At 40.2% G+C, this 16,803-nt stretch overlaps 1 protein-coding gene across 19 annotated transcripts in view; it reads left to right on the forward strand.

Annotated features, from left to right (window-relative positions):
• Positions 1–13,292, forward strand: part of SOX5 (SRY-box transcription factor 5) — a 947,053-nt gene extending 933,761 nt beyond the window's left edge. For all 19 annotated transcript variants that reach the window (XM_059726572.1, XM_059726578.1, XM_059726573.1 and 16 more), the window contains 2 exons: positions 2,805–3,021; positions 7,698–13,292. In XM_059726572.1, coding sequence (XP_059582555.1) covers positions 2,805–3,021; positions 7,698–8,001 — 521 coding nt within the window. In that variant the 3' untranslated portion in view covers positions 8,002–13,292. The remainder of the gene's footprint in view (positions 1–2,804; positions 3,022–7,697) is intronic.
• Positions 13,293–16,803: the final 3,511 nt, after the last annotated feature.

Here is a 16,803-nt window from a genome sequence, read left to right on the forward strand (position 1 = left end):
ACACTGGAAGTTCGCTAGCAGGGCAAATTGTCACCAATAATTGCGCATAGGAATGCCAGGCTGTTTATGTATATCCACCTTAAACTTGTGTTTTTAATTTTTTTTTACCCCTTCTGTTCTTTCTATTGATACGTGTATGTACCTCTGAAGTCTCACACAGCCTAACTTTTTGGACCAGAGTCTGGTATAGCTTGTGGTATTCTTTCTCTTGTCTGACATTTAATATTAATTTTGCTCAAAGTCTGTGAGGTTTCTGGCTTTATTATTTATAAAAGAAAACTGTTTGTCAGCAGAAACTCTTGTTTTAAAAGCAACAGGAGCTAAAGCGGTTTGTGATTTGAGGCCTCTAGATTCAAATAAATTGTATCACTTCTTCACAGTTTAGCAAAGCTACTGTGTCTGTAAGGAATAGATTCTGAGAGCAAATTCACATCTTCATAATCCTGCCACCTCTTACAGGATGCAGCCCTGACACTTCAAATATGTCACCAGCTACCTTGAGCCCTGCTTACTTTTCATCATGGCTTTCATTCCGATTTATGGAGATTCAGCAGAAAGGGTACTCTATACTCTGGCAGTTTCCAGTTGTTTATCCCTGCATCAGCTAAACCTGCTCGCATCTAACAGGCAGCAGCAAGGAGATAGATATAGAAACTCTGTGACACATTTAGTAGTCATTTCCCTGTAGAAAAGTCATTCCATGGTGGCTACTGCTCGGGAACAACCAAGCTGCTTTCCAAGATTTTTAAGGCCCAGTAGACAAAGCCCTGGCTGGAATGATCAAGTTGGGGATGGGGTCCTGCTTTTGAGCAGGGGGTTGGACTAGATGACCTCCTGAGGTCCCTTTCAACCCTAATTTTCTATGATTCTGTGATTCTAAGATCATTTATGTAAAAGGTTGTTTCCTTGCTCTTCCTCTGAATGAAGACATTATTTTCCTTAAATCCGTTATCTTGAGATGTGAAGTCACGGGAGAGCAATGTTCAGCCTGCAGGTTGCTGGCCGTTCAGAAACCCATTCTGCAGTCTGGAATGGAGAACACCGAGGAGCTCACTCAGTCTGTGGGATCGGTCTTCCCAGGGCCTCTTTTCAGAAGGAATCAGACTGTTTTCTTCTTTACAAAGACAGAACTATGCTCTTTGTATCTGAAGACACTCTTGGGGGCACAGTGTGAGTAATAGCATGAGCTAAGTGAATAAGAAAAAAGGAAAGTACTGACAATCAAATATGACATTATGAATCCATTATTTTGAGAAATGATTTAAACTATTTTTTTCCCAATAGGAAAATGGACTATTTTCCAAACAACTTTTCCTTATGGGGCACATGTTTCAAAGCTTAGTCTATCTCAGCTGCCTAGAATGGATCTTGTCCTGAAGCAATGCTACCATTGATTGAATAATAGACACTGGATAATGTATTGAGTGAATCTTGCTTTATTGTTTCAGTGCTTTATCTATTTTTAAAAATAATGTCAGTTTATGGATTCCATGATTTTTTTTAATGAAATACTTAATTTCCATATTTTTCACCCAACTTGTGTATCAACACAGACAGGAAATAAATAGTGAAGCACTAATATTTTTTGTTTATACATTAATTGCCCTCATGGTTATCTCTGACTGCTAGTTTATCATGTAGAAACTGCTCTTTTAATCCTCTGGGTTCTTTTTAATAACACATTTTTTTTTGATAGACTCTTTCATCTAAATGAACTGGACTCTAGCTTGGTACATGCAACAGGCTGTGAAGGGCTCCAGGCTTGGCAATGCAGAGCCCTAGCTTCATGATAGCACAAGGACTGCGATAGCTGTAACACCATAACCCCACACCATAACTCTGCCCTTCTCCACCCTGACCTCAAATGTCAGAATGGTAGAAGGACACTTACCTTCCAGGACAAGGCCCAGCCATAGAGCACATGGACAGCAGTAGACCCCTCTGTTACTTACACCATCAGGGTATATAGGACTGCAGATGGGAGAGGAAGGCCTATTATAATATTCTTCTCCTCCAACAATACAAGTTCTCTGCTGAGTGAGAATTCATGACTCTGTAGATCAGGAGCTCTAGGAATTAAGGCCTCATTGAGACATACAGGACAATTCACACATCTCATATCTGTTGCTTCAGGTTCACTGCAGACAGGTAGACATCAGTTATAATCAGCTTGTGGTTTTTCTTACCACAACAAAGAGCTGAAAATACTTTTTTGATAATGAACAATTAGACATTGATATAACGCAGTTCTAACAGCCAGTACCCTAGACATGGATTTTTATCACTTGTGTCTTAGTCCTGGGTGGAACAAGAGCAGCCAGTTCACAGCCTACAGAACAGGCATTAGAACAGGAAATGAAGAATTATTCCAGGTCTTAATGAAATTGTGAGTGAACATGGGCAGTGAATCTTCCATACTTACCCTTACAGAAAGTGTCAGGGATTTTCAGTGATTACTAGTAGTCAGTACCCTGGGTTTCTGCCTCATCTGGGCACTTGGGCAAGTTTCCCAACATTTTCTTCTGCCAATACGCCTCACTTAAAAGCTGACATATCTAAGAGCAGTGTCAATAAAATACTGACTCAAAAAGAATGCCACAAACAAAACTACCCACAGCATTTCCTTTACCACATGGCCATACTCTGATTAGTTTGATATCCAAAAAAGGGATATCAAGGACCTGACCTCCCTTGTCTAAGTGGCTGACAGTCTCACAGTGCAAAGCAATAAGTCTACTGGTGTCTTGTCCTGAAAGACATTTGTTTCTCTTGCTTAGAAAATGTTTGTTTTCTTTTTCTGACAGGATCTCGCTGGAAAGCTATGACAAATCTAGAGAAGCAGCCATACTACGAAGAGCAGGCCCGACTCAGCAAACAGCACCTGGAAAAGTACCCAGACTACAAATACAAACCAAGGCCAAAACGTACCTGTCTTGTAGATGGCAAAAAATTGCGGATTGGCGAGTACAAGGCAATCATGCGCAACAGACGCCAAGAGATGAGGCAATATTTTAACGTTGGGTATGAGACCTTCCTAGCATACTACAGATTCTAATTTAAACGGTCTTGTTGTGGGGGGTTTAGTGTTGTAAAATTTGTATTTTATTAAAAAAGGCTTATAAGTTTCAAGGCCTGAGACACTGCACTGGAAGTCAGAGCTGTTCATGGCCCATTGCAGTTTCTTTCCTTTGTAACTTGGGCCAAAATTTATCTTATTCCCATATTTGTAATACAGAAATGTGATATTTTATGATCTTCAAATGAAGAACACCACAAAAATGCTGAGTATTGTTTCATCATGGGGCTCTACAAAAGATAGGTGATTTAATCTGTGTAAGTTCCTGTTGATCCTGTTGATCCAGTTTGCAAAAGAACAACTCTGCAATATATTGAAGACAATGGCCCACAGTAGGTTGATCCTTACTGGTAAGGCCAATGCAGACAGAAACTCACCTTGAACACTGTCAATCAGCTCTCACTGGGCATGTACAAAGAGCCTGATGGCTTTTAGTCATGCCACACATGTTTCCTCTGCAGTAAAATGCATCCTTTGCTGGGTACAAGTCTCAAGAGGACTAGTTCAGATAAATATCCAATTACTAATTGTCCTGATTTACCTAGGTTTTTTTCCCTCTAGAAGCCTGCCTGTGATTCCCTCTGTGAATAGTTTTTGGCTTAAGCTACAATAGGTCAGAAGCAGTAAAAAGAAAGACTTGTTTGGGTTTTTTTCTGTGTCTCCACCAGGAAATGGAGAGCTACACAAAACATAGTGGTTTCAAGTAAAAAGTTTCCTGGCTTCAGAAAAGATGGCATTTGGGTCCTGGTCAGCTTGGGTTGAAAATGGAATAATTTTTACTGTTATTGAACTGGATTGTGTGTGTCTCTAGTTAATGTATGAGAGCACCAGTGAAGAGCAGAATATCTCTTGGGCTGCTGTTAAGTGTCATCAGACAGTGTTTTAAACAGCTACAGTGTGCATTGTTATAATAAGCAGCTCAACAGAAAATTTGAGCTGCTTAACCCTGTGGCGCTGGCAGGTCCAGGGATCCCACTGGTAAGCACTGAAACAAACACAGGGAAGTCAGCCAACATTTGGCATCAAGAGATTAAAAAAAAAGGGAGGGGAGAGCCTTTTTGAAGAAGAATAAGTGGCAACAGAGCCCCCAAACCATTGCTTATCTGACCAACACGCACGCTTTCTAATTTTTTTGAAATAACCTTGCAACATTTTAAATATTCAACTTTCCAGATAAGTCTGACAAATACCACTTGAAAACAAAGCATTCTGGAAATAATTTGTGTAGGGTTTAGAGAAAGGGACTGGGGTGAGAAATCCTGTCTCTGTTGAAGTCAGTGGCAAAACTCCCATTGACTTTAGTAGGACCAGTTGGAATCAGGATACCTATGTTCCCTTCCTGTTGCTGGCTCTGATTTGCCAAGTAACCTTGTGCAGGTCATTTAGTGCTGACTTTTTTTTTTAACAGAAATTTAGCTCCCATTCAGGAACCAAAATAAGAGACCAATTTTTCACACTGGGTGCTGACAAATTTTGTAACTTGTCCAGGACTAGGATCTAACTGAGTGATGGGCTTTTTTTCAGAAAACTTATTGTTTTCCTTTTCACTTTTCTCATTTGTAATAGCTGTTTAATAATGCTTCCCTTGTGGAACCATTGTGAGCTTTAATATCCATAGAGTACTTTGAGATCTTCCACTGGAAGGTACTAAAGGGGTGGAAAATTTTCTTTGATTATTGAACATTTGCAATGTTATAAAAGCCACCATTTAAGTGTAAAGTGCTCCTATTAAAGATTTAAAAAAATTGAAAAGCACTGAGTCCAATTTATACAAACACTGATTCAAACAAAAAATTTTTAGCAGATAAAAAGTAATTTATATCAATGACACAATATATATTGGTACAAAAATAAATCAATAATGATTGCAGATGAGATGGTGCTTTTGAAAGTAAGATGCTCTTCATCAATCAGAACAGTAGAAGCTAGCACAGAATAGTAAAAGCAGTTGTAAGTGGGGGCAGGGGTGGGGGAGAGGGGATTCCCAAGGGTAGCTGACAAACAGCAGAAGAAGCTGATTACTGGGAGATCAAAGCCTATCAAATGGGAGGTGCCTCAAGGCACAGACACAAGTGACAATTTTTGCCCAGTCTAGCCCCTGATTGCAATCTACAGCTGTGACCAAACACAACTGCACAGCTGCAGAGTGCTTTAAAAGGGCCCAATCCCATGACAGTTTGAATCTGCATTGCATGAGGATTCAGATGTTTCAAAATGGAGCGCCTTCAGTAACTTGTGTCTGCATGCACTGGAGGCAGGGCTAGGCTGATGCGGCTCAACCCTGCTCCCAGCACTATCTTCAGAACAGGAAGTAGGGAAGGGAGTGGAGGGAGTTCAGTCTGCGGGTTTTGCAGCTGGCACTGGAGGGTGGGGTGGGTGGACTGGAGCCCTCCTCCCCCCCCCCAAATCTACCTGACCCACCCTCCAGTGCTGGCTGGGCAACCCCTAGAATGAGCTCTATCTGCTCCCTTTCCCCCTTGCCATTCTGAAAACAGTGCCAGGGCCAGGAGAAGGAGAGGCATTGCTAGGGGAATGCAGCAGCAGGCTCTCAGGTGCTCTAAACAGCAGCTCAATTCTTCAACTCCCAGAACCCAACAGCATATGTCTTTTGGGTCTGGGGGATTGTTGTAACTCATGGCACTTCCTGCAAAGCACCATGAGTTACAAAGGGCAGCTGCTTTTCTGTCTGTGCCTTCAGTCTCACCTTTCATGTGTTGAAAGAATCCAGGAATCAGGTAGGTTATTATGTGCCATAAACCAGTATCAGTGTTAAGTCCTTGGTTCTTAGGGTCCAGACAGCTTATGAATTTTTGTTTGTTGAATTTTTTCTGTGAGAGTTTATTCTGGTCTCTAGCTGGCATTTAGTTTCACCCACATAGTTGCCATTTAGTGCATTGGATCAAATAGTTTGGGAAAGGCATGCGTAGGAACCCTGGAAGGTGAGGTGGCATCCTAGAATGGCAAGCAGCAAGTATTAAAACATGTGGCAAGTAATTCCAAACCAATGTAAAGATGTTTGGCACTGCAGCCTTTCAGGATCACTGTAGTGCATCAGGCTTAGTGTGTTGGCAGTACACAGTCAGGCTGAGGAACAGGGAAGGGTTTCATTCTTAATTAAGGATGTTTATCTCAAGAGATTGCACCCTGTCTCCTATGGCAAGGCTTCTCAGTACAGATGGACACACTGCTGATGACATTACAATGTGCAGCATGTACTGAAGAGCATTACTGCAATGGAATTACTTCATGCAGCAAGGAAACAAAAGGAGCATGAATTTTAAACCTCTAGGCTTGTTGGGACCCTGGAGCTTGTCAGGGAAATAAACACTGGTATAACACAGCTAGCATTGATATAAAAAGGGAATTTCGATGGCCTAAAATAATTCTGCTTTCATTACCGCATACACATTCCCAAGGCTTAAGTGTCCTATGGAGGATTTGATCAAACACTCACATTGCTCGCATGTCTTATTTATTTATTTTAAAATAAAGCATGTTAATCATTTTAAGTATTTTTCCCAGTTTCATATGCCCCCCCTCAAAGAATCTAGTTTTGATAAATAGCCCTTGCTTTTGTAGGCCCAGGAGGTTGCCCTTACTTATCAAAAATGTACAGCAAAAGCTGTGTTAACCGGCAATTTATTAGCCAGAAAACTCTTCTAACTGGCATCCAAGGGACGCGGCAAAAGCGAAACCAGAAGTACCACTTCCAGGTTTTGCTGCCTCTGTGAGCAGAGTTCTTGCCACTTCTTCAGCCCACGGCCCAGGGCAAAGCAGCCTGCGCAGGGCTCCCCTCCCTGTCTCCCAGCAAACTGACGCTGGGGAGTGCACCAGACGCTGCACATTTGATTAACCAGAATATTTGATTAACCGGCATCCCCCATTCCCAGTGGATGCTGGATAACAGAGCTTTTACTGTATCCTCTTTCTTCTTCTCTCCCTGCCATCCTATAGACTTTACTTATGCTACCTCTAAAGTTTCATGGAATTACCACATTGCAGGGCAAAGCCTCTGGCAATCACTCACCTGCTCAGGTGGGCCACAGACAGCTTCTTGTTCACCTTCTCTTTGTCCTTCAGGTTTCTGGATAAAGGGCTTATTCCCAGCCCAAATCAGGCTTTCAAATAGACTCCCCATTCCTTAGTCCATCCTACAATACCTATTCAAACGATCCAGTCCAAGCTACTTTCCTAGCAGTAAAACACTGTTTTGTTTTTGGCCCCAGGTATGCTCTCCAACTTGTGATACTTGCAGGGGAAAGCTTTTTTTTAATTTTTTTTTTTAAGGAAGGAATATTTGTCATTGGCTATGTGCTTCTTCACCCAGGAGGGAACCTGGCATTACAGGTAAATGAACCCAGGCAGCAAAGTTCAGATACAGACTCAGTTTCCTAAAGCTTAGGGACATCTGCATCAGTTGTTTGTGTCAGGCCTGACTTAAGTAACATGATCAGTTAATGAAGGTTGGAAGATAAGGATGGGGAAATTGTGGTGTGGATCATCTAGGAACCTACCCCACCAATCTCACTATGATATGCAATGAAAGTACAAGTTGCTATCCTGTCAGTTGTTTCTTTCCTCTTCCCAGTATTTAAAATGTGTTTTTATTTTTCAATTACAGGCAGCAAGCACAGATTCCGATTGCTACTGCCGGTGTAGTCTACCCGGGAGCCATTGCCATGGCAGGAATGCCTTCTCCACATTTGCCCTCAGAGCACTCAAGTGTGTCCAGCAGCCCAGAGCCTGGGATGCCTGTAATCCAGAGCACTTACGGTATCAAAGGTGAAGAGCCTCACATCAAGGAGGAGATGCAGACCGATGATGTCAATGGAGAAATGTATGATGAATATGATGAAGAAGAGGATGACCCTGATGTGGACTATGGCAGTGACAGTGAAAATCACATTGCAGGGCAAGCCAACTGATAAGGATCCAAGTATTGTATGACCTAAAGGACTTCAAGGAAAAAAAAAAAGCCCCATCTGGTTAAACTTTACCAGTGGTCAAGCACATTAACTTTCTCATACACTGACTGTTACTTTAACTGTTAGTCTTAACTAGTTGGGACATCAGCTGTCTAATAGACATCAGCCTGCATCAAAAAATGAAAAAGGCTCAGAAGAAAGGAAACAATGACAACGACGATGACAACAACAGAAAGAAATAAGCTATGGGTAAAATAATGCCAGTAATTCAGCTGCTATACCCAAGCACTGAAGTCTTACCCGTCGACCTTTTATTATTATTTTTTTTTCAAATAAACTTTATGGCTGTTTGTTCTACAATGTTCTAGAAATTCTCACTCAGGTACACAGTGCCAACAAGTGGCTTGTGAATGTGTTTTGTTGTTTTGTGCTACAGTTTAAAGAGAAATAAGATTTTTTTTTTTTGGTAATGCACCTGACAGGAAAAAAAAAAAGAGATGAAATTCCGTTTACCTCCCTATCTCCTCCTCTAGCTCCTCTCCTGCAGATTTAGCATTAGAGGCACATGCACATTGCACGTGTGCATATGTCTGGCAGGGAAGAGAGTAGAGGGGAGTCTGTTTCTATAAACCCCACAAAGCAGTTATTTCCCTTCTAGAGAGGACTTCTCTTCATCAGTTGCACACCACACTAAGTCTCTGAGCAAGTGCCAAATTTGTACTGAAGCGCTGAACTAGTCCAGTTTTATTTTTTTTGATTGGTCTCTTTTGTTTTTGTTTCCTGTTCCGTCTTAAGTTAGGACATCGTTATGTCTTAGACAATCCCTTGAAAAACATGATATACCAGCAGCTGGTGAGATTAGACACGTTTCTTGAGTTTTTTTGTTTTTTAAAGGAAACTGTAGGTGCCGTTCTCAGGTGAAAAAGAGAGAGAAAGACATAAGAAATTTAGAGAAAAATATTTTATGATCTTGGATTTTCGTGCGTGCATATTTATGGTACTAATAATATTGGACCATTGTGAACAAAAAATAACATGTTCCAGGATGAAATCCCACACCCTGCCAATGATTCGGCCTGTAAGGAGCCTTTGCTTTTAATTTACACTTCAAATGGCAGCATATATAGACGATTGTTCAGAATGTAACCTCACCTATTTATTACAGGGCAGGGAAATTGGAAGCATTGATTTAGGCATGAGCCTAAATAGATTAATCTGATGTCCAGTTTTAATGGACATCAGATAGCATATGGGGCTGTGTTCGGATCTCTCATCCCATGAGGCAGATTTTGACTAATATTTTGCTCCCCCTATACATTGGTATCAGTAGGATGCCTGTGCATGGAGAAAAAAGAAAATATCAAAGAGGAGATTCAAATCTGGCAGTAGAGTTTGACCCACCCCCTCCCCCAATAGGATGGGGTATACCCAGACTCAACAATTTGCAGGACTGCAGACCAGAAAATAACTATTTCCCCTATGCTCCAATAACACATTTTCAATACTATCCAGAATCTGATTTTCTCTGTTATCTTACTTTTTAAATTCTTCTGTAGTGATATGCATCCTTGTTGAAGACGGTAGAGTCTCACACATGCAGCTGGGCAGAATTTAGCCCATTTTATTTTCCACTGAATATTAAAAAAAAAAAGAAAAACACAGTGAGATAGAGCCTCCTTGTGTTTCCTGACTCTGATCCTCTACTGAAGAAGAATGTCCAGTTTGTGTAGGAAGATGGAAGATTTAAATCTATACCAAACATCACAAACAAACAAAAAGGCTACCTCTGATTTCAAATAAAGGCTATCAGAGATTTCCCCACTGTCCTAGGAAACAGTGTCTCATGTTACAGAAAGAAAAACATTCCACTGAGGCGCCTGTTTGCTAACATGGGGTTCCTTCCTGTTTCTCGCAGCCATAGTCTTAACTCACAGCAGGAGTCTCATCATTATCTATTGGTCTCCTTATTTGAGTAAAGACTATATGTTCATTAGAGCCCATTGCTAACCAAATAGAAAGAGGTTGGAGATTTGAGGGCCTGACTGTGCAAGGGGCCCTTGTGCCAGCCAAATTTTAGACAGTAGAGCAATCAGCTCACAGAAATCCAGTTGCAGGACTGGGGCCTTTCTTTGCCTGAAGAAATACCACTTGAAGTGTAACATTACTCTGCAGACCTTGCAAAGCAAATGACAAACATATGCCATTTAAGAGTTAGGACAATACTCTGACCAGAGGTTTGGATACATGATATTTTCACCCTACACCATCTATTTTTATTCTTTTACTTTTCTGCTTTTGATTTCTGAATCAAAAATTCTTTCTTTTCCACTCTCTCTCTCTCTCTCTCTCTCAAAAAGCTTGCTCTGAGGTTATGCTTGGAGTAGCTGATCTTCTCCTCCATGTCAGAGAGTTTGTTTTTTATTTTATTTTTTTTGGTTGTATTTGAGGACTGTATTTTTCAGTTGAACTGCCTCTTCTTGCTAGTGTTGTAATGGTAATTATAATAATAATAATGGTCAGCTGTTCCCAGATTAGTAAATTATGTATAATTTATTTTATTTCCCTTTTTCTCCTACTTTATTCTGTTCTGATTTGGCAGTACAGCAAATGAAGATGTTAAGATATTTAAAAATGATACTGACATACTGCTCCTCCCCCCCACTTTTTTTACATATATACATATAAAAAAATCACTTCTTCCTTTGCTTACACCATTCCTTTTTCCTTATTTTAATTTGGCCCCAGTCATGTCAACTTCCGATGTTTATTATGATGGAGTGAATTAATGGGAGTGTTGTTTTCTATCTTAATTAACTTCTGCTCTCTCATCACTCATTTTAGTTATTTAATTACACCAGTCATCTAGAGCCAATTTTTGAAGTACTCTGTTTGGATAAGAAGAAAAAAACAGACAATTGTTTTTAAATCATTATTATGTACAATGTGAAGACAGGTATTTGCTCCTTTCCAACCCTCTCCTCCCCCCCTTCCTCCCCCCCGCTTTTATTTTTAAATTTGGTCCCAGTCTTTGTGAACAAATTCTGACTCTTGTGGGTTTACCTCACATTTGCTGGATGCTTGATTTCCACCATGTTATAGAGATGCTCTGATTTAATTACATCACTTTGGGCTATGAGAATACTTTGTTTTAGTTCCAGGTAGGTGCCACTGAGGCAGGTATGGTTGGAGCAAATCTCAAGCATAGAGGGTGAAATCCTGGCTGAGTGAAACCAATGGAAAACTTGCCCTTGACTTCAACAGAACCAGAACTTACCCAAAAACTGTGGGCTTGAGCCTGCAGACCTCACTCATGGGAGCAGCCTGTGAACGAGAAGTACTTGTATACAAGTAAAGGCTGCAGGCCTGAGCCCTATTTTAGATAATGGGTGGGTGTGAAAGAACTCCTTTTGGGGGCAAGCTGTGCTTTATATACTGTGTTGTCCTTGACTAAGGTTCAGAATGAATGCTAAAAAGAGACAAAGGAAAATGCTTACATACAAACGTCAGTCTGTGAAACTATGCTAGGACCTGGGGTTTGGTCAAATTTTCAAATGGGTAACTTGAACACACTATGCACTCCCAGCATGGGGGTGCTGAAACTGATGCAACCATGTAAAAATGGCTCTGAGGTCTCAAGACAAAATTTAAAATAATCCTGAATTGCTTTGCTGGATCAGAGCCAGAGTGCCCATTTATGTGTAGTGAAACACCCATGTTTGAGAATGTGGCCCTGCTTACCCCATTTGATTTCTTTAAAGAAAAAATGGATATTTAGAGAAGGTGTTCTTGTCTTGTTTCTTTCTTTTCCTGGGTCTGCGTGCCTTATGGTGCCAAGAGAAACCAGGTTAGAAGAGATTAGGATAGTATTAACCTAAAAGGGCATAAATGGCCTAGCATATACATTGGCCTAACTCCCTTCTTTCCTGGGAATCAGGAGATTGATGATCTTGTTAGAATGTTGTGTTGGCCACACATTCCGTTTCCTCTTAAATCGGGGTAGCTCCTTTCTCCAGTATGGCTTGTGCACTTCTTAGAGAACAATATCCGCAGTAAGGAATAGGGGGAAAAAGAAAACACAAGGCACTGGCTTCTAAGCTCAATGAAATAACAGAGTATATCCTTTCTCAATTTCTTCATGCCTTATATTAGTAAAATAGGATTTTTTAAGTGCATTTAACATCTTTATTTAACCGTTCCACTATATTAATCAGGACCCCAGAAAAGAACACTAGCTATTATTATAGCATTTAATTAGTTTGTAACCAAATCCTCTTATTACAAATGCATATGGAAGAAATTCTTTCTTCATAGACATTATTTCAAAGATTTGGTTTATGCAGTAGACTCTTTTTAATTAAATCATTTTTTAGAAAAGTAAATTGTCTTTAACCTTTTTACAGCACATTTTCAGAGCTTTTTCTTTTTTTAATCCAAAGAGATGAGCTGTTATTGTCCCCGAAGAAGCCTCTGACATCACATTTGTAACATCAAAAATAATTATACTCAGTGGAAACGTGGACTTCACTTAGCAAGAATTCATCTGCTAGGATTAATGGCAACTACATAATATATCAGATGTTTAAGGGCGTGGTTTATCAAATATGAAATATTTTTGTCTGCCCACTTCTTGATAGAATCATATCTTCAATTCTGCAAGGATATGTGAATAATTCACTAGATGTGGATTCAAGTGTATCCTCAAATTCACAGGGCATAGGGTGGATGTTTAACTTGCTTTATATTTACATTTTTTTCAACTTTATCTTAACTTGTCGGTTTCCCAGATTGAAGAACATGTCAAGTTTGTTTTTCTACTGACTGATTTCTCTATTCCCCAGTGTTTTTTGTCACTGGTTTGCTGAAACAGTATTTATATGGCTCCATTGGCTCTAAAGCTCTTACTCCTAACATTTTGGATTTTACAACTGAAAAGAAAATAGAAAAGAATATAGAGACAATCAAATGCCTGGAGCTTAAAACAAAGTATGTGCAACCTACCATCTCACTTGAAATTTAATAAAAGAAATAATTATGTAAATATAACATAGAGTTATAGATTTATATTTTGTTCATAACACATAGTGTAATATAAGTTGTATATTTTCATGTTTTGGTTTTATGTTATCATTCATGCCACAATAAATAAAAAACAAGAGTTGATGTACTCTTTAAAAAAATGTGGGTTGCCACCATCCTGGTTTTTCTTTTTTTTTTTTTTTAATTCCCCATTTTTTTTCAGTATTATTGCCCTGCAAGGCACCAATAAAAACAGCAAATGTGTTCTTTACTTATACCGTGTTTCTGTTTCCCACTTCTTACTGCCAAGGTGTGCTACTTAGTGTCATTATCAGAAGAACAAAACAGCTGAGCTCAAGGTGCAAAAAATTAGATCCAGATTTAGATTTCCAATCACTCAAAAAGTCAAGGGTACTAATCATAGGAGCCAAATTCTCTTCTGGCATAATTCCACTGAAATGCCTGGAGGTATGCCAGCAAAGAAAAGGTTGGTCCCAGAGACCTGTTTCAAACCATTATAAGATAGGAGCTATTAGCAACATACAAATCGAGGTTCAAGTTTTGAGCACCTATTCTGTGGGAATGTTTGGATCCAGATTTTGCATTCAGGCCTGTGCCTAAAGAACACATTTATTTTGTGTGAGTATAACTATTTAGTGCAAAAGCCAAGAACAAAGTCAGGGAGAAATGCCTGATTATAAAGAAAGATAGCAAATAGGTACCAAGTAAATAAATGCCCTTAGTGAATATACTTCAATATACTAGGTAACAGCTCATGAAGTTTCGCAGCAGTACATGGCAGAAAGTGGGAGAAAAAAAGTGCAACCTCCTTTCAAAAGAACTGTCAGAAGCAAAGTACAAATTCAGGCATGTACAATGGCACAAGACAGTAGGGAACTCCAAAATTCACACCAGTTGGGAAGGGATGTTTGGGAAAGCAGGAAATAGGATGTGGTTCTGTTAACTCTTCTTTGTGTGCGAGTATGGGTATGTAGGATTCAGCTCTAATTTGTTGAATCAATATCCCAGCTGCAATATCTAATTCTAATTTTGTCAAGCTAGTAAGCACCCTCAGCTTCCATTAACGAGAACACGAGGGTTCTTAGCCCTGGGCAGCACTGGGCCCAGGACATGTATAAATGAGGGACTGAGAACAGCTTGAATGGATGCCTGACACAGGTATGATTCTACTGACCTTTATTAAGTAGTGGACACATCAAATTCTAGGGTTTGGTCCCAAGGAGCTGGAATGGATGTACATGAGAGAAAAAAACTGAGAATGAGAAACCTCAGTGCAATAAGAAATTACAAGGGTAAGATTTTCAGGAATATAAACACAGACTTAAGCCCCAAGGCCCCAGTTAAGGTAAAAAATTTCTAAGTGCTGAAGTGCAATCAGGATGCTTATTCCATCCCTAAAGAACATATTTATTTTGCATGAGCATAACTATTAAGCCAAGAGAAAATTCCAGGGAAAATGCCTGATTATAAACAAGGTTAACAAATCACACACACCTTAATGCCTGATTTTCAAAGACTATGAGTGCCCACGAGCTACCAGTGGACAAAAAAATATGAAAAATCACAAGTCCAAAAACTATGCTGTATAGTTCATTCCTAACTGAAGAATAACATGCAAAGGTACATCCTCAACACAGTGCATACATGGACCCAAAGACAGTGCCTTAGATGAACTAGCAGAGAGTTATGACTTTGGTGTCCATATGGAAGGATTCATGAAAAGTCATCTAGTAATTGGGATTTTTAAACAAGTTACTTTCAGAAAAAGTTTGGACAGTGCTGGATGCCAAAAGGAAGCATGGGCAAGAAAAGAATACTGGATGGTGTTTACCAAAGCATAGGCATAAAGGAGAAAAGGTGAGTGATGCCTATTTCCGGTGAGCTATGCCCGAAGACAGTATTCAAGACAAGCCTTGGATAGCTCATCTTGTACCTGCAACATTTACTATCATTTTTATTTGTTTTTCAGTCACACTGACAGCTGAAATCAGGGCCCTATTGTGCTTGCAGTCTAAATTGGCAGACAGGGGATTTTTAGATGCTATGCTGATTTTTTGCAAGGCTGCCAGCTAAAAAAGTAGCGTGTGTTTTTGTTTTCTTCTTGTAATGAGTAAACTTAGAAAACTTGGTCTGGACGTCAATACAAGAGCGAAACTACAGAATCCTATGGTATCATTTTAACAGTGAAGTCCCTGCCTATAATCGCACTTCATTGACATAATTGCGCTGTTTCCCTATAAAGCAGATCAAAGGTTCTTACCACCCACGTGCTTTGTGGTTTATTGCCTGCTGCAAACGCATACACATGTTCACTCACCCAGTTCCACTTGTTGTGTTTGTTTAAAATCTCCACATTGCTGATGCTTGTCCTTGTATATGCTTCACATGCAGGGAATATCCTATTCTTGGTTTTCACATAAGAGCTTGAGTCTCTAGTCAGAAACAGTACAAACTTATTCTGACCCTCAAAGATGTTCCTCTTTTGAATCAACCCAGGGATCCAGTTTATAACCCACTATACCCACCTCTTTGCCAGCCTAATTTATTTAGTGAATTCAGTTTTTACCACCTCAAAAATGCTGTGTGGCTTTAGGGTACTCACTAGGGCTGTGCAAAGCTTCATACCCCGATTCAATTCAGCAAAGATTCAGCCTAATTTGGCGGCTGAATCTCTAACTCTGAACTGAATCATGAGACCCTTTGATCTCTCTGAATCAAATCGGAACCCCCCTGAATCAATTTGGAGAGATTCAGAAAGATTCGGCAATTTGGACATAGACACAGCTTTAAATGTTTTTTCTACATACCTCTAGGTACCAGACAGTTTGTGAATGTTGAGATGCTAGGGTGGATGGAGTGTCCCATAGCAGCACGGGGCAGGGGGGGAGCAGTCCCCAAAGTGTTCAGCAGCAGACCCGGAAGTGCGCAGCCCCCCCCCCCGCACCACCTTGGCTCGGCAACTGGTACCTCCTGAGTTGGGGGGGGTCCCCCTGCAGCCAATTGCCAAGCCAGTGGAGCATGGGGGGGGGGGGTGCCCAGCACACTCCCCGGTGGACCCAGAAGTGGACCAGAAGTATTTCCAGTCCACTTCCAGGTTCACCACTGAGCATGTGGGGGGCCTCCCCCTGCACTCCTGTGGGATGTTCCATCTGCCCCAGCATCGCAGCATTCATGGTACCTCAAGGTACATAGAAAAAACATTTAAATTTGTATCTATGTCCGAATCGCTGATTCTCCAAATCAGCATCAAATCTTAAGATTTGGATTCAGCCAAATCTAATCAGGGACAGTGATCTGAATCAACGAATCGAGTCACTGTCCCTGATTTGGGCTGAATCCGAATCGAATACAGCCTGGTTTGCACACCCCTAGCATTCAGAACCAATACCAAAAGTGTTCCTTTCTGAACCATTAACTTAATAAATCCAAACAAGTTGGTGTGAGATTATGAATAAAGGCCTAAAGGTCTGTATAAGAAAATTGCATCAATATTATTTAAACTGTTTTACTTAAACTAGTGCAACATTTTTGTTGGTATTTATTGTGGTTTTAGAGTGGCTTTTGGGATTATATTTTTAATTTGATTGAGGCCCAGTTTTCACACTGGCTTGTGTATTTCAATGGAAGAAGATTCATTTTTCTACAACAGTTGAAACCTCTAGTGTAGATGCAGTCATATTACTCTAACTATGTCTTGTCTTGCTGTAGCTTATTTCCCTACCCACACAGGAACAGCTATGCAAATTCTAGGCACAATTATTCCAA

This window comes from Alligator mississippiensis, chromosome 4 (assembly GCF_030867095.1).
Source record: "Alligator mississippiensis isolate rAllMis1 chromosome 4, rAllMis1, whole genome shotgun sequence".
In the NCBI taxonomy this organism is placed as follows: Eukaryota; Metazoa; Chordata; order Crocodylia; family Alligatoridae; genus Alligator; species Alligator mississippiensis.